The 19062-nt window shown below is 37.2% G+C and overlaps 1 protein-coding gene across 4 annotated transcripts in view; it reads left to right on the top strand.

Moving 5' to 3' along the window:
• The window catches only part of KIF6 (kinesin family member 6), a 371457-nt gene that overhangs the window by 72558 nt on the left and 279837 nt on the right, over positions 1-19062 (top strand). For 2 of the 4 annotated variants that reach the window (XM_070244518.1, XM_070244517.1), the window contains exons 4-5: positions 11257-11404; positions 16098-16207. In XM_070244518.1, the coding sequence (XP_070100619.1) occupies positions 11257-11404; positions 16098-16207 (258 nt within the window). The remainder of the gene's footprint in view (positions 1-11256; positions 11405-16097; positions 16208-19062) is intronic. The other 2 variants (XM_070244519.1, XM_070244521.1) reach the window with 1 other exon arrangement.

Raw genomic sequence — 19062 nt, 5'->3', positions numbered from 1 at the left:
CCAGGGTTCTTAAGATTACCGTCCAATCAAAAGCAGCTTTGCAGAGCCGAAGAGCGTATACAGACCAGCATCTTCTGCCAAAAAGTCACTCCAAGAAAATTGAGGAGGGGAATTCCTAGAGGATTTGCAGCTGGTGCTGGATATTAAATTAGGGAATTACATTACAAGGTACATAGTGGCAAACAGTGTGTACGTGGTGTTCTAGAAGGTGACTACCATTGTGAGTATTCACCACATGTGGTACCAAGTGTCTGTTTTGCAGCTTTCCGAAATACAGATGTTTCCCAGGACTTTTTTCTTCAGCATATTGTCAGACGCAAGCTCAAAATACTAAAGATGAAGAAAATATTTAATTAGGAGAATGACATCAGCAAAATGGTGGTACAGGAATTTCTAGCACCTGTCTCCTCTCAGAAACATCAATTTGAGTAACTGTCCATGCACAAAAATAACTTCACAAGAGCTAGAGATTCAAGGTGAGGAATTACACCTAGGTGAAGCACAGAAAAAAAGAAAAGACACATTGAAGAGGGTAGGACAGATAGATTCATGTTACCTCATTACCCCTCCCCTAAGCCTGGGAAACCCAGAGTGGAGAGAGACACCCTCCCCATGGGCAGAGAAGGAAATGAACACCTGACTCTACTGTGGACATGGACATTGGACCACCCTGGCACCAGCTGGCTCCAGTGGCCCCAGGCAGCTTCCACAGCCCGAGGTGGCTTCCATGGCACCAGGCAGCTTCACAGCACCAGGCTTCTGGTACATTGTCACAAATCCAGGCCCCTGGCCCACCCCAGCACCCACCTACTCCCATGGCCCCAGGTGGCTCTCTTGACACCAGGCTCCCAGTAGACTCTAGCAAACCCAGGATGGATCCCAGCCCACCCTGGTATTTTCCAACTCTCATGGTCCAGGGCAGCTCCTGTAGCCCCAGGCTCCTAGCAGGCTCCCACATACCCACATGGCCAGTCCACCCCAATGCCAGGCCAGTCCCTATGGCCCTAGCCTTGAGGCCAGGTCTCATGATCTCAGGCTCCTGGCCTGTCCTAGTGCCACACTAGCCCCTGCAGATCTAACTTTCAGGCTGGTCCCTGTGGCCCCAGCCTGCAGGCCAGCTCTTGTGAAACCTGGCTCCCAGCTTGTCCCAGCACCAGACCAGTCCCTGTGGACCAAGATGCCAGGCCCACCCCAGTCCCCAGTAGTCCCCAGCCCCTGGTCAGCCTCTGTGGACCTAGGATCCAGGTCCATTCATGCAGGCATGATGCCACCAGAGGAAACTAATAAAGTTCTGGTGACTGACCCTAAAGAAATGGAGATCTATGGACTGTCTGACAAAGCGTTCAGAATAATCCTTTTAAAGAAATTCAGTGAAATACAAGAAAACAAAGATAGACAACTAAATGAAATTAGGAAAACAATGCATGAACAAAATGAGAAGTTCAACAAATAAATAAAAACCATTTTTAAAAAACAAACAAATCCTAGAGTCCAAGAATACAATGACTGAATTGAAGATTCATTAGAAAGCTTCAATAGCAGACTTGACCAAGCAGAAGAAAGAATTATTTAACTAGAAAACAAGTCATTTGAAATCATGCAGTTAGAGGAGCAAAATGAAAAAAAGAATGAAAAAGAGTGAAGAAAACCTACGTGAATTATAGGATACCATCAAAAGAAACATCTACTCATTATTAAAGTCCCAGAAGGAGAAGAGAGAGGAAAAAATGGCAGAAAATTTATTTAAAGAAATGATGGCTGAGAATTCTCAAATCTTGGGAGAGAGCTGGATATCTGTGTTCATGAAGCCAATGGCCACCCCCAAATTTCAAACCAAAATGATCTTTTTTAAGACATGTTAAAATAAAACTATCTAAAATCAAAGACAAAGAGAGAATTTTAAATAAGCAGCAAGAAAAATGAATCCTCACAATAAGGGAATCCCCATAAAGCTATGCCTGAACTCAACTCCTCCCAATGAACACACCAAATCTACAGCTACATACGGAAAAATTCCCTCTGAAAACTAGCTGAGCTGCTCCCCTACAAGAGAGGATAAAAGGACCACATCAAGAGGAGTAGGAGAGGCAGAGATGTGGTCTTGCTAAACACCCCACACAGTAGGGAGGGATCACAGAAGTATGGAGCTTCTCCCAGAGGAGTGAGGGGTTTGTGTCCCACATCAAGCACAACAAGCCTTGGGACCTGCATCAGAGAGACAAGCCCCCAAAATGTCTGCTAAGAAAACCAAGGGGGCTTACATCCAAAAGACCCAAAGGGCTGCAGGGAACTGAGATTCTCCTTTTAAAGGGCTCATGTGCAGTCTCACTCTCCTCAGGACGCAATGCATGAGCAGCAGTTTGAAAAGTGCCTAGACTATATGTGAAGCAGATTCATTTTCTAATGTTAAAGCATCTACTGGAGCGGTAAGTGACAGTTGGGACTCTCTCAGAGATGGAGGCACCAGCAGACGCCATTTTTGCAGTCTCCTTCTACCCAGTTAGCCCAGGCAGGCATGTGTGAAGGTGGTACCCTATTGCTGCCTTGCTAAGGCCAGCAGGGATGAGCAGTCATGGCACTATTCCACAGCTTTGCTGAAGCCAGCAGGCATGTGCAGTTGCAGCACTCCCTTGCTTCCTGGCTAAGGCTGGCTGACATGAGCAGTCATGGCATTTTCCCACTCCCATGTTAAAGCTGGCAGGCATGTGCAGACAAGGTGCTCTCTTGCTGCGTTTCTGAAGCCAGCAGGTGTGCACAGTCAAGGCATTTTCCTTTGCTTGCTTTGCTGAAGCCCTGATGTTTTCAACTGTTGCCCAGAGGACATCTCCAGATCTTCTGTCTGGAAGCCAGCTGGGTTTACAATTGCAACCCCACAGGACTGTATATATTTGCATACTTTAAAAGCAGCTGCCTGAGAATCTGGCTTCCAACCAGTCTGAAAGTAGGTGCTAAATGAGATCCCTCCCCTGGAACACTGACAAGTCTTGGCACATCCTCAACAATGGGGGCCTATTGAGAATAAACCAGGAGATAATGAAGAGCTAGGGCAAGGTTGAATGACAAGGTTCATCACCTACACAAGGCTACTCCTTCAAGAGTGGGAGAGGTAGCTGTTTTGCCTAACACAGAAACACAGAGACTCAAGCAAAAGAAAGAAACAAAGGAACATGTTTTAAACAAAAGAACAAGATCAAACCTCAGAAAAAGACCTTAATGAAACAGAGATAAGTAATCTACCTGATAAAGAGTTCAAAGTAATGGTCATAAAGATGCTCACCGAACTTTGGAGAAGAACGGATGAACACAGTGAGAACTTCAACAAAGAGATAATATGAGAAAGTACCAAAATGAAGTCACAGAAAAATACAATAACTGATCTGAAAAATACACTGGAGGGGTTCAACAGCAGAACAGATGAAGCAGAAAAACAGATCAGTGATCTGGAAGACAAGAGCAATGGAACTCACTTAAGCAGAGCAGCAAAAAATAAAAAAGAATTTAAAGAAGTGAAGATAGCTTAATGGACCTATGGGACAACATCAAGCAGAATAACATTTGCATTATAGGGGTCGCAGAAGCAGAAGAGAGAGAGAGAAAGGGGCAGAAACTTATTTGAAGAAATCAGGGCTGAAAACTTTCCTAACTTGGGGAAGGAAACAGACATCCAGGTCCAGGAAGTCCAGAAAGTTCCAAACAAGATGAACCCAAAGAGATCCACACCAAGACACATTATAATTGTCGACGAAAATAATCTATAACCAATCTATAAATGAAAATTTGGGTGAGTTTATTCTGATTGAAATCTGAGGACCATGGCCCAGGGCCTTTCTTCCTGAAGGAAGAAAGGGCACCAAGGAAGTGAGGTATACAGAGTGGTTATATACCCCCATACAGGACGTTTCACATATGATTGAAATGTCCCTCCCACAGTAGTCACAAGATTGCCCTGTCAGCACAGCACTTGATGGACACAGCAAGTAGTGGGTCTGCTATCTCAGAGGGCGTAGCAGGAGGCAAGCCTATTGTCTCAAGCTGGGTGGTCACAGGTGAGCACAGCAATCAGTTCCTAACCTAAGGAAAGATGCTTAATCCTTAAGGGAATGCCAACGTTGGGAGGGGGAGGGAAGTTCCACCTTTGTCTCAAGGGCCTTTGTTCTTGCCATAGGGAATATCTAAAGCAGATATACAATGCATGCTCAACAGCCAGGGTCAGGCCCTTTTGGAAAGACAAGGTCAGGCTGAATTAGGTTTATACCAATGGCTTCCTCATATTCTCCAATATATCCTATTGCTTGCCATTTTTATTTGTCGTAATTAAAATGTCAAGAGTTAAGGAGAAGAGAGAATCTTAAAAGCAGCAAGGGAAAACATCTTGTTACATACAAGGAAACCCCCATGAGACAACAAGCAGATTTTTCAGCAGAAACTTTGCAAGCCAGAGGAGAGTGGCATGATATATTCAAATGCTGAAAAGAAAAAACTTCCGAGCAGTAATACTTTACCCTGCAAGGTTATCATTCAGAATTGAAGGAGAGATAAAGAGTTTTCCAGAGAAGCAAAACCTAAAGGAGTTCATCACTGTTAAACTGACCTTACAAGAAATGTTAAAGGGACTTCTTTAAGCTGAAAAGAAAAGGCACTAATTAATAACAAGAAAATGTATGAGAGTAAAAATTTCACTGGTAAAGGTAAATATATAGTAAAGGGAGTGAATTGATCAGTTATAAAGCTAGTATGAAGGTTAAAAGACAAAATTAGTAAAATTAAAACTACAATAAGTAGTTAAGGGATACATAAACAAAAAGATGTAAAACATGACATCAAAAATATAAAATGTGGAAGGGGCAGCAAAAAATATAGAATTTTAGAATGAGTTCAAATTTAAATTGCTATCAACTTAAAATAGACAGTTATATACATAGGATATTATATGAGAACCTCACAGTAACCAAAAAACAAAAACCTGTAGTAGATACACAAAAGAAAATGAGAAGGGAATCTAGACATAACACTGAAGAAAGTCAACAATTCACACAGGAATAGAGCAAGAGAAGAAAGGAACAGAGAGGAACTACAGAAACAGCCAGCAAACAATTAACAAAATGGCAATAAGTACATGCCTATCAATAATTACTTTAAATGTAAATGGACTAAATTCTCCAATCAAAAGACATAGGGTGACTGAATGGATAAAAAAAGCAAGACTCATCTATGTGCTGCCTACAAAAGACTCACTTCAGTTCTAAGTACACACACAGATTCAAACTGAAGAAATAGAAAAAGATATTCCATGCAAATAGAATAGAAAAGAAACTAGTGTAGCTATACTCAAATTAGACAAGATAAACTTTAAAACAAAGATTGTAATAAAAGACAAGAAAGGATATTACACAATGATAAAGGGGTCAATCCAACAAGAAGATATGACATTTATAAATATACATGCACACAGCATAGGAGCAAAATATATAAAGCAAATGTTAACAGACCAAAAGGGAGAAATTGGCAACAATGCAATAATAGCAGAGGACTTTAACACCCCATTTATATTCATGGATAGATCATCCAGACAGAAAATCAATGAAGAAACATCAAACTTAAGTGGCACATTAGAGATCAGATGGACTTAATAGTCATATACAGAACATTCTATCCGAAAGCATCAGAATACACATTCTTCTCAAGTTAGCATGGAACATTCTCCAGGATTGATCAATGTTAGGCCAGAAAACTAGTCTCAATAAATTTAAGAAGACTGGAATCATGTCAAACATCTTTTCCAGCCACAATGGCATGAAACCAGAAATCAATTACAAGAAGAAAACTGGAAAAATCACAACTATGTGGAGATTAACTAACACGCTACTGAACAATGATTGACTCGACAAATAAATTTAAAAATACCTTGAGAGGAATGAAAATGAAAATACGACATACCAAAATCTATGGGATGCAAGAAATGAGTTCTAAAAGAGAAGTTCTTAGAAATACAGCCCTAACTGAAGAACAAGAAAAATATCAAATAAATAATCTAATTTTATACCTAAAGGAACTAGAAAAAAATAAAGCCTAAATTTAGCATAAGGAAGGAAATAATAAAATCAGAGTGGAAATAAATGACAGACTAAAAAGACAATAGAAAAGATCAATGAAACTAAGAGCTGTTTCTTTGAAAAGATAAACAAAATTGACAAATTTTTATCTAGATTCACAAAGGAAAAAAGAGAGAGTTCAAATAAATAAAATGAGAAATGAAAGAGGAGAAATTACAACTGATACTACAGAAATATAAAGGATCATAAGAGACCACTATGAACAATCATATGCCAAGAAATTAGACAATATAGAAGAAATGGATAAATTCTTCGAATCATACAGTCTTCCAAGACTGAATCATGAAGAAATAAAAAATCTGAACAGACCAATTATTAACAAGGAAATTGAATCAGAAATCAAAAACCTCTCAAAAAACAAAAGTCCAGGACCAGATAGCTTCTCTGGTGAATTCTACCAAACATTCAAAGAAGATTTAATACCTATCCTTCTCAAACTCTTCCAGAAAATTGAAGAGGAGGGAATGCTTCCAAACTCATTTTATGAGGCCAGCATTACCCTGATACCAAAACCAGACAAGGACATCACAGAAAAAGAAAATTACAGTCCAATGTCCCTGATGATCATAGGTGCAAAATCCTCAACAAATATTAGCAAACCAAATTCAGCAATATAAAGGATCATACACCATGATCAAGTGGGATTTATTACAGAGATGCGAGGCTGGTTCAATATCCACAAATCAATCGTGATACACCACATTTACAAAATGAAAGATAAAAATCATATGATCATCTCAATGGATGCAGAAAAAGCATTTGACAAACTTCAATATCCATTTATGATAAAAACTCTTAACAAAGTGAGTTTAGAGGGAACACGCCTTAACATAATAAAGGCCATATATGACAAGCCCACAGTTAACATCATACTCAATGGTGAAAAGCTGAAAGCTTTTCCTCTAAGATCAGAAAAAGACAAGGATGCCCGCTCTCCCCGCTTTCATTCCACAGAGTACTGGAAATTTTTGCCAGGGCAATTACACCAGAAAAAGACATAAAAGGCATCCAAATTGGAAAGAAGGAAGTAAAACTGTCACTATTTGCAGATGACATGATTTTTCATATAGAAAATCCTAAAGACTCCACCACAAAACTGTTAGGACTAACAAATGAATTTGGTAAATTTGCAGAGTACAAAATCCATATAAAAAAATAAGTTGCATTTCTATACCCTAACAACAAACTATCAGAAAGAGAAATTAAGAAAACATTCCTATTTACAGTTGCATCAAAAAGAATTAAATACCAAGGAATAAATTTAACCAAGAGAGTGAAAGACCTGTACACTGAAAACTGTAAGTTATTGATGAAAGAAATTGAAGAAGATTTCAGTGCTCATGGATTGGCAGAATTAATATTGCTAAAATGTCTATATTACCCAAAGCAATATACAGATTCAATGCAATACCTATCAAGGTTCCACTGACATTTTTGACAAAAATAGAGCAAAGAATCCTAAAATTTATATGCAACCACAAAAGAACCTAAATAGTCAAAGCAATATTGAGAAAGAAGAACAAATCTGGAAGCATCAACACTTCCTGATTTCAAACTATATTACAAAGCTATGGTAATCAAAACAAAAGATTTTGACATAAAAACAGACACAAAGAATAATGGAACAGAATAAAGAACCCCAAAATAAACCCACGTGTGTATGGTCAATTAATTTATGAGAAAGGAGGCAAGAATGTACATGGGGAAAGGACAGTCTCTTTAATAAATGGCATTGGGATAACTGGGAAGCCACATGCTAAAAAAGGAAACTGGATCACTATTTTGTACTATACACAAAAGTTAACTCAAAGTGGATTAAAGACTTGAATGTAAGACCTGAAACCATGAAACTTCTAGAAGAAAACATAGGCAGTAGGCTACTTGACATCAGACTTGGTGATGAATTTTTGTATCTAACTCCAAAAGCAAAAATAAACAAGTGGGACTACATAAAACTAAGAGCTTTTGCACAGCAAAGAAAACCATTAACATAATGGAAAGACAACCTATGAAATGGGACAAAATATTTGCAAATCATGTATCTGATAAGGGATTGAAATAAAAAATATATAAAGAATTCATAAAACTCAAAAGCCAAAAAAACCCAATATGAATAAAAAGTGGGCAGAGGACCTGAATAGACATTTTTCCAGAGAAGACATACAGATGGCCAATGGGCACATGAAAATGTGCTCAACATCACTAATCATCAGAGAAATACAAATCAAAACCACAATGAGATATCACTTCGCACCTTTTAGAATGGCTATTATCAAAAAGACAAGAAATAACAAGGGTTAGTGAGACTATGGAAAAAAGGGGACCCTGGTGCACTGTTGGTGGGAATGTAAATGGATGCAGCTATGATGGAAAACAGTATGGAGGTTCTTTAAAAAGTGAAAATAGAGCTACCAAATGATCTACCAGTTCCACTCCTGGGTATTTACCTGAAGAAAACAAAAACACTAATTTAAAAAGATATGCACCCCTATGTTCATATATGGAAACAACCTAAGTGTCCATCAGTGGATGAACGGATAAAGAAGATTTGGTGTGTGTGTGTACGTGTATATATATATATATATATACACGTACACACACACAGTGAAATACTACTCAGCCATAAAAAAGAATGCAATCTTGCCATTTGTGACAAAATGGATGGACCTTGAGGAATTATGCTAAGCAAAGTAAGTGAGACAGAGAAAGACAAATACTGTATGATTTCACTATATTTGAAATCTAAAAAAGAAACAAAACAAATGAAGAAACAAAACAAAATAAAAATCCTGAATACAGAGAACAGAAAGGTGGTTGCCAGAGGCAAGCAGTGTTCTGGAGTGAGTGAAATGTGTGCAGTGGGTCAAGAGGTACAACTTCCAATTATAAAATAAATAAATCAAGGGGTTGTAATGTACAGCATGATGCCATTAATCAATAATATTGTAGAGCATAATTGGAAGTTGCTAAGAGAGTAAATCCTGAAAGTTAACTTTGTATGGTAACAGATGGTAACTAGACTTTGGTAATCATTTTCCAATGCATACAAATATCAAATCATTATGTTGTACACCTGAAACCAATATAATGCTATATGTCAATTATACCTCAATAAACTTTTTTAAAAAGTCCTACTTTTCTCCAAAAAAGATTTATACCAGCTTAAAGCAAAAGACACAAGATAAAAAACAAACAAATAAGCAAACAAAACAGACATATACACTAATGGAAAAGAATCAAGAGCCCAGAAATAAACACACACATATACAGTCAACTAATATTTGACAAGTGAGCCAAGAATCTCTTCAATCAGTTTTGGGAAAACTGGATATTCACATACAAAAGAATGAATTAGGACCTATTCTTACACCACTCACAAAAATTAACTCGCAATGGATTAAAGACTTAAATTTAAGACCTGAAACTATGAAATTCCTAGAAGAAAACATAGGGATAAAGCTCCTTGACATTGGTCTTAGCAATGATTTTTTGGATCTGACACCAAAAGAACAAGCAACAAAATAAAAAATAAACAAATGGGACTACATTAAACTAAAAAACTTCTGTAAAGCAAAAGAAGCAATCAACAAAATGAAAAGACAACCTATGGAATGGGACAAAATATTTGCAATCTGTCTGTCTGATAAGGGGTTAACATCTGAACTATGTAAGGAACTCATACAACTCAAAAGCAAAAAAACAAATAATTTGATTAAAAAGTGGGCAGAGAACTTGAATAGACATTTTTCCAAAGAAAACATACATTGACCAGCAGCACATGAAAAGATGTTCAAGATCTCTAATCATCGGAGAAATGCTAATAAAAATCACAATGAGATATCTCCTCGTGCCTGTTAGGATGGCTATTGTCAAAAACACAAGAGACAGCAAGTGTTGTAGAAGATGAGAAGAAAAGGGAACCTTTGTGCACTGTTGGTGAGAATGTAAATCGGGGCAGTTGCTATAGAAAACAGTATGGAGGTACCTCAAAAAATAAGAAATAGAATTACCATATGATCAAGCAATCCCACTTCTGTATATATATATTTCTGAAGGAAATGAAATCACTGTTTCAAAGAGATATCTGCATCCCCATGTTCATTGCAGTAGTATTTACAACTGCCAAGGCATGGGAAAACCTAAGTGTCCGTTGATAGATGAATGGTAAAGATGTGGTATGTAAATATAATGGAATATTATTCAGCCATAAAAAAGAGGGGGATCCTACCTTTTATAGCAACCTGGATGGACTTTGAGACCGTTATGCTAAGTGAAATGTCAGACAGAGAAAGACAAATATTGTATATTCTCACATGTGGAATCTAAAAAACCAAACTCATAGAAATAGAGTAGAATAGTGGTTATCTTGGGCTGGGGTGTGGGGGAAATGGTGAGATGTGGATCAAAGGGTATAAACTTCTAGTTATAAGATGAATAAGTTTTGGGGATCTAATGTACATCATGGTGACTGTAATTAACAGTGCTGTATTATGTATTGGAAAGTTGTTAAGAGAGTAAATCTTAAATGTTATCACCACAAAAAAAAAGGTAATTATGTGAGGTGATGGATGTGTTTACAAACCTTATTGTGGTCATTTCACAATATAGATATGTATCGAATCATCACATTTTACCTTAAACTTACATATGTTATGTGTCAATTATATCTCAATAAAGCTGGGAAAAAAAGAAAAAGACATTAGATAAAAACGAAGGAAATTTGAATAAAGTTTGTAATAATCTATCAATATTGGTTCATTAGCTGCAAGAAATGTACAATACTGACATAAGATATTAAGAATAGAGGAAACTAGGTGTGGGGTCTATGTGAACTCTCTTTACTATCTTTACAACCTTTCTATAGATAGAAAACTATTCTAAAGTAAAAATTTTACTCAAATAGAAAAATATTTAAAACCAGTGGGCCCCATTTGAGTTACAGGTCCCTTGTTAGAGATGTGCTGAAACTCCTGGATAAATAAGTAATTTCTAGTTAGATACTCACATATATAAATACTTCTGTAGCTATTTCTACGAATGTCTTTTCGTTAGTGTCAAATCAGGTTGCTATTAGAATATGAGCCACTTAATACAAATGCAGTCCGCCATTTTGATCCTGAAAGTGCGCCATCTCTTTGTGTAGTGTCCTGGCGGGTTACAATGGCACCATCTTTGCATACGGGCAAACAGGCAGCGGTAAGACATTCACCATCACGGGTGGCGCAGAGCGCTACAGTGACAGAGGCATTATCCCAAGGACACTGTCGTACATTTTTGAGCAACTACAAAAGGTATGAAACTTCAATTTCTTTTTAATTTGAAATATTCAGCAGAAATTTACTGCAGGTGGAAAATTTATTGTGACATTTTATTATATTGTATGTAAAAGAGGAAGTACTATTGTGTAATAACTCTGGCCTTTACATTTAAGGAAAGTTTGGGATTTTGCTGAAGAAGTGGAAATTAAGAAGGTGCTTCTCATTAAAGGGATGCTGTTTCAGCAGAGGCTCAAAGGGATCCTCTGATACACCCATGGAGGTTAAAAGGACAGATAGCACATTTTGCCAACTAATATCTTATGTTTCTCATTAAGAAACCCATGAATATCCTTTTACCAAAATGGACCTATATTTTAGTTACTAAAGCACTGAATAGGATAATGTTACTGTACCTTTTTCACACTTTTAATAGATGCCCAGAGGAATTTACCAGAGTAAAAATCCTATTGCAATTAATATTATTATAAAGAAGAGATTCCCATCTATATTATATATACCATTTACTGTGTAGCTCCAAGTGTCTGTTGCTTTATCAGTATTTAATACAACATATAATACAACTACAAGTTAGAGATCCTTATCCTCATTTTATAGTTGGGAAAACTGAGTCTCAGGTTAAATATCTTTCTCTGGGTCCTTATAAGTAGCTGATCTGGAGGTCCATTCCTGGTCTGTGTGATGCCAAATTCTGTGCTTTTTACCGTTACTTACACTGCCTCTGTCTCTCAGACTGGCTTTATTTTGTTGGTTGTGTTTAAACAAATTCTCTACAATGAGTCCTTTCACTTCTCCGGGTTTCTGTCCTGCCCTCTGTGAAAGTAGGGAATGGATTGTACCAGAGGATCTCCAGCATCTCTATTAGTTCCAACAGTTCCTTGGTTGTATTAATTCTGTATAACAAGTGTCCTAACTAGGGCAGTGGGCCAGTCATTCCAAAATTTCTCAACTGTCTGCTGTTTGCATTTTGAGTTGGAAAGATGAGAAGAAATCGCTGAGATCTGCATAATTCTAATTTCCATCCATAAAGTAGCAATTACCCATTAGTTCAGCTCATCTCTCATTAGCTCAGGCACGCCGTCTCTCCATGCAAGAAAATTTGGAAGAGAAAAGGTTGAGTATAGTGTCTATGTTGCATCCAAATCCCTTCTTTTCACTTATGCATTTATTTCTGACGTTAGTTGTTTTGTTTGTTCCCAGATTTCACAACTGGGAATATAATTTGTAGTAGTTTTTGTTGCTGTGGCCCTAACGTGGAAGCTTGTTGTCTTGGAAAGATCATTGAGGTTGGTGTAGGCTGACCTTGTTCCGAGAAAGTCTACTGCTTCCAGCATGTGGTTTGGGGTGCTTACTGAATGTCTCAGGCTTGTGGCATTCACGTGAAGGCTGAATATACTGTATTCAAAGATATTGTGCACTTCCTGGCACATAGTAGACACTCAATACGTGGTAGTGTTACTACAGCCATTGATATCCATATGTGTATATGCACATGGCCAAATGATTTCTGACCAGTTCCAAAGAACTCTTTGAAACTCAGAACTAATGAAGCCAATTCTCCTGATTAAGTTAAACAGAATGAACAAATCCCTTGCTAATAGGAAATAGATTTGTCACTTTTAAAATTTCACCTAAATTTTATTTATCGAATACAGTTACCAATAAACAGTTCTAAAAGTCTAAATGTCTCCCAAGTACCTCCCATCTTTTGGGTTCATTGTCTTATGTCTGTTTGTCGTTGACATTGCCCTAAACCCCGTTTCATTCTGAATGATCCTAAATAACTTCCTGGACTTGGAGAGCGCCCATAGGACCAATTTATAGCCGGGCCAACTCTTCGAAATGGACAGATTTCTACAATGGGGCACAACGCATTTATTATGATCAAACTGAACTGCTGTGAAACAAGTCAGAGGCAACTTGAGGTTCATCATGGAGATTGTCCGCATTGTATAGCTGAAAAATGCAAAAGATGCCCCAGTTGATTGCTTTAAAAGGCCACATGGAGCTCTCTAGAATTCTTAAAGGAAACATTTGACTTACTTATGGAAAGTACGTATTTCAAGATAAACTAAGAGCACAGTCCATACTGGGTCCTAAAATGTCTGTGAGTGTGATAGGAGCACATTTTCAGTGATTTTAAAAGAAGAAAATTGATTCCATTTATTTTAGAAATCACTGCTTATTATTTTTGAGTATTGTGAGGTTCAAACTTGTTTTGGGGCAAGAGAAAAGGCTGTCTGCAGGAAACATATGTGTTACATTATAGTCTGGCAATCCTAAACACTAAAAGAGGAGTAATAAGGAAAGGTAGCTTGCCACATAGCTCAGTGAATTTTAAGTGTGTATTCCAATAAAAGCCCAGAAAATGCAGAAGCTAAAGGAGCCAAAGCATTATCCCTATCATCTCAGGACAGGGGACCTGCCATTTTCCTGAGTTTTTATGATTTCTCCTAATTTCTGGAAGAAGAGAGTTTCCCCACTGCAGACGAATATACAATTTAGGTGGGTTTTTCTGTCTTTCTTTTCCTTTCCTTTTATATTCATATACTGAATTCTCCATTTGGAGGCTTTTAGAAATAATAATAAAAATCAATAACAACAGCAATAATAACAGCAACAGCAATGATTTATTGGTGTCTGTTATGGGCCATACATTCTTGGTAGGATTTTAAATACAGAATCTATTTCTCTGTCACAGCAGTTCTGCCATCTAAGGGTAATTATCCCCATTTTAATAGTTAAACAACTGAAGAGAAGAGTGTAAGATCACTCAGTTTAAATGGCAGATCCAGATTCAAACCCACTTTTGTGTGTAATGCTAAGATGAGCTCAGAACTGTATGCTAAAATCCCATCCATAATCCAGGGTGTGTTTCAGATATGTTCGGGTAAGTTTTAGAAATATGTTGTTTTAAACAAGATTTCAGGGTGTTGCTAAATCATCCTTCATAACCTTTAATGTTCTCTGAGAATTTTCCAGAGAAAAGCAGTATATATGTTGACCATGGAATCCCTTTTCCCCGTGAGTATTTCCTGGAATATTTTAGCAAATACTGGATTAGACTGAAGCCCACACAGAGTCTGTCTCATATTTATAGTTTCTGACACCTGCACTAAGCCAAGCTTCAACCCAAAGAATTATGTTGAAATGATGCCTTTGCTAAACTAGGATACTAATGTAATCGATAGACCATTTGTCTTGATGAGCAGCCAGAGTCACTCACATCAGCAGGATTTCCAGCATTTGGATGGGAGAAATTTGCTTGGTAGAGATTCAGTCCATGCTGGCACCACAGACTATCAGAATGTGGAATTTCAGCTGTGGCCTGAGTGTTTTACTATAGTCATGTGCTGGCTGAGAGTTGCCGTAATTTTTCATGTACTGTTTTGTTTTTATGAAATGGTAGTATCTTTATTTGAATAGTTTGAGCCATTTTAGGACCAGAGAACCATATTAATTTTAATCTGAAGAGCACGTAGGGAGTCATCATCCAACTTCCCCACTTTAATGGGTGTGGAAACTGAGGCCTCACGTGATAGGGGCTCATAGCTAGTAGCACTAAGATTCCAGCTTTGGATTTGCAGGTCTCTATTCACTCCCTCATCTCTATGTCTTGGTCCTCTCTCCCTCTGAATAATACCTTTTAAAGGAGTTGTCTTAAATATGGGTGAGAATCAATCAGGAAGGTCATCCTAAGCAATCCTCTCTGTGAGTATCTACTCTGACCTTCTTGCCACAAGACACTAATATATTCTCCTCTTATGAGAAGCAGGATAATATTTTCAGAAATGGAAGCATTTGTATTTTGGGAGATATAAGAGGAGGGTGCTATTATTTGATATTTTGTATTGAAAACTGAACTTGGAATTTTCTCAAGCACTGAAAACACTCAGTTTCATTCCATGCCAAAAGGAGTAGGTCCTTTTAGTCTGTTGGCAGAACTGAGACTAGGAACAAATACCTTGACTTTTATCCTAATTTCACTGGTGCCTATGTCATTGCATTTTAGTAGTGTTCCAAAGAAAATGTTTTCCTCTTGTCATGAGCCGAATATCTCTAAATTGCCACCTGGGCCAAGAAAATTAACCCAACAGATAAGGTATAGGCAGTGAACTGCTAATGTCCACTCTGACTGTTACCTGATTGATCTAAACTGTTTTTGTCCCCTAGAATTCACTTTCCATTATCTATTTAATGTCTGTTATCTATTTATGTCATCAGAAAATTTGAATATTAGCAAAGTAAAAAAAATTATGATTAAAGATGGAAACTCTTGCTACTGGAGTTTTTAAACTGAAGTAATAATTCTGTGTTCTTTTATGAATAGGCTGTTCACAGAATGTAAGTTTATTTTTTTCTTAGTAACCTTATTTTTTTGGTCTGGAAAGTAAAAAATGGTGTATTATACAGTTCTGCAACCAAGTTGGCTCATTTAAGTATATATTGACTTTTTATGTATAATGTGGAACAATAAAAAACAATAGACTAAAGTTGCTTGTAATCACGGGTGTTGGCCATTAAAAAGAAAAGCTTCATGCATATGGTAACTGGCAACTTGAAAGTGTCACGAACTGAAAATTTAAACCATACAAAGTGAGAGAGGAGAGAAACTGAGAGGAAACTACAGTGATAAATGTGTTCATCTTCCTCTAAGCTGAATCGTTATTTATAGCCATTAAATAATGCCTTTCCCTTTTCCAATCAGGACAGCGGCAAAATATATACAACACACATTTCCTATTTGGAAATCTACAATGAATGTGGTTATGATCTATTGGATCCAAGACATGAAGCCTCCACTTTGGAAGACTTGCCGTGAGTAGCAGAACAACAAAGAATGGGGGGAAAATTACTTTCAGATGTTCTCTTCAATTGTTTTCTTTGAAACTTTGTATGTTTCTGGTCTCAATCGTAATTAACAAATACTGGATAACAGAATCTTTTTTAAATACAATGGATATTTTTCCAGTTATGGCAAACAGACAGTAGTGATGGGAACTAAAATTGCTTAAAACTCATTTCTTGGGAAACTCTCTTGGAATTGCTACAGGAGAATGCAGTGAATGTTCTCGGAGAGTGGGTGCAGAGAGGATTGATGGGATGTGGCAGCACTACTTTACTCTTGCCGTGTGAAACCCTTTCACTCCTCTAATTGTGGCCTTTCTCTGAAGAAGGTATTAAAATTAGGGTTTAAGCAGCAATAAGAGAAACTCAAAGAGAAAATAAAACATTAAGTTTTCCCCGAATTTTTCTTTAGTATTATTAGACTAACACTGACAATCATTTGGTCAGATTGGCACTGATTGTTTCATGACTGAAATATGAATAGAGTCTTCAGAGCTTATCTATTAGTGGAATAAGTTACCCTGCCAGCATTTATATAACATTACTCACTGCATGTTTGAATATCTGCCTAAATTAAACATATCAATTGGTAACAATTCATTTACTTTTGTCCAGATATCTTCATATATCAGAAGTTGCTAGAGCCAGGGAAATATGTCTTAGTATTCTTCTTATTAAATATTCTGAAACAATTGTAAAATACGTATTAATCCTCTACCAAAAAGATCAGCAACCAGTTGCTTATTTTAATTTGCAAAGGAAAGAAAAAGAAATAATAAAGAAAATGTTATAGTCTTTACATCACCTTGTATGCATTCTTCCATTAATGTTGATTGAGAGTTTTTATATATCATCTCTTTTATGCTAACAATATTCATTAGAGGGAGTTCAGAGACAATTATTGTTGGTACTCTAAATATTTGTATAAGAATTAAGAGAAAGGAAAGATTACTGACTCCGTGGAAGAAATTAGTCCTGAAGAAACTTTTGGAGTTAAGTTCACAAAAAGGTAAAACTTTCCTCATAGGAAGGGTGGGAACAACAACATTAAGGACATGAAGGTGTGGTCAGAAAGGCATGTGTTGAGGACTCATGTGGAATAAAATAGAAAGGCCTACTGGAGCCAGCTTTTGAGGGCCTTGAAAGACCGATTTTCGGGGTAAGATTGATCTTTGCTTTAACAGCCTTCTTAATTAGTTTTCTAGCCTCTAGTCTAACCTATATACCTCTAGGCTAAATCTTACTTAAAATTGCTTTTACAAGTCACATCTGCACTGAAGAGCTTGATGCCTGCTTAGCAATAATCCAGGAAGGAAGGGCTTGGCTATGATGAACATGGATGAAGAGAGGTACATCTGAGAGATATGCAAAATAAAAAAAAGAAAGAAAATTAATTGATTGTGCCTAGCACCTTGGATTTGCTTGGATTTGAAAAGAAGGTGAATCACAGCAGGTTGATGCTCTCCTCATTTTACTAATTGAGAAGAGTAAGCCCAGAGAGGTATGACTTGCCCAGGGTTTCAGAACTAATTGGTTAACGGTAGAGCAAGGATTAAAAACCAGATACTCTCACTTTCACACAAGAGTAGCAAAAGTAGGTTCAAGATTTTACCACAGGCCTGGAGAATTAAGGAGTGATTGACCTAAAAATGAGATTTCCATTAGAAAACCTGATTGGGTGGTGATGATGAGTTTCTCATGTATAACTGGTGTGTAAGAATACTGTACTAGATGTTTACATTTCTAATAAATTCCTCAGAGCTAGGAAGTATGCCCTTCTTGAGTTGGTAGTCTCTCTACCACCTAGGCCAAAGGTAGTCCTTAATATTTTAAAAAACATATCTGTTAAATTGACACTATGAAGTAGACTTTTTGAAGATGACAGGTAAAGGAAAACAGCATGAGCTCTATGAATCTGAGTCTAATTGATGTAATTAGATGCAGCCTCATTATGGGAAGAACTATAAATGAGAAAAGTCCATTGAACTCTAAGAGAAGTTGTGTAATACAGAGGAAAGAGCACTTGATTAGAAGTCAGAAAATTTGGGTTCTAGTCCAACCCTACAATCTTAGATAAATTTTTCCACTTTTCTGGGTTTCTCTCTGTGTGTAAAATCCAGGCATTGGATTATATAATATTTAACAACCTTCCAACCTCCAATGTCAAAGATTGGCGACCTCACAGGATAAGACTAGTTTGGTGATTCTTCTCCCCTTCACAAAAGAATGAAATGTTATTTAGATATTTTTCTATCATCCTCTGAGAAAAGAGCCATAAGCCTCTTGAGAGCAAGGACAATGCCTTAATTCACTGTAAGTCTCTGCATTTCCCAGCATGCCTGCCGTTTAATAATGGTTCTCAATGTTGGTCAGATTGTCTCTATGGATGATGCTAGTTTTCTCTCTTAAACTACTGCTCCTTCTTTAGTAGCTTTGCCTTCTTGTTGGAGAATGAGTTCGCTGACTCAAGTCAGAAGTGACCTCAGTTGCAAAACAGATGTTTTCAATGAACTACCACACACATGCAAAAGTGGTTTGAAAGAGGCTCTTATCTTACATTTTGGACTATAATTTATGACCAAAAAAATCATTAAAATGAAAATGAGGAGATTTTCATCAAGAAAGGATATTCCCATATCCCAGTACGATAGCCTATTTACTTCAAATATATTCAGTACTATAACAAAACAACTCTAGAATTACATAGTCTTTTGGTGTGGGGATGAGATTTGACTGGTATTGAGTCTACTAGTTGTCTGGGGATTTTGGAGGGTCTGCCTTTTACTAAGATTATAAAGTAATCTTTATAACAGAATGTGACTTTT

The sequence above is a fragment of the Equus caballus genome, chromosome 20 (assembly GCF_041296265.1).
Source record: "Equus caballus isolate H_3958 breed thoroughbred chromosome 20, TB-T2T, whole genome shotgun sequence".
Taxonomy (NCBI): Eukaryota; Metazoa; Chordata; class Mammalia; order Perissodactyla; family Equidae; genus Equus; species Equus caballus.
This window is presented reverse-complemented; position numbering and strand designations above follow the sequence as displayed.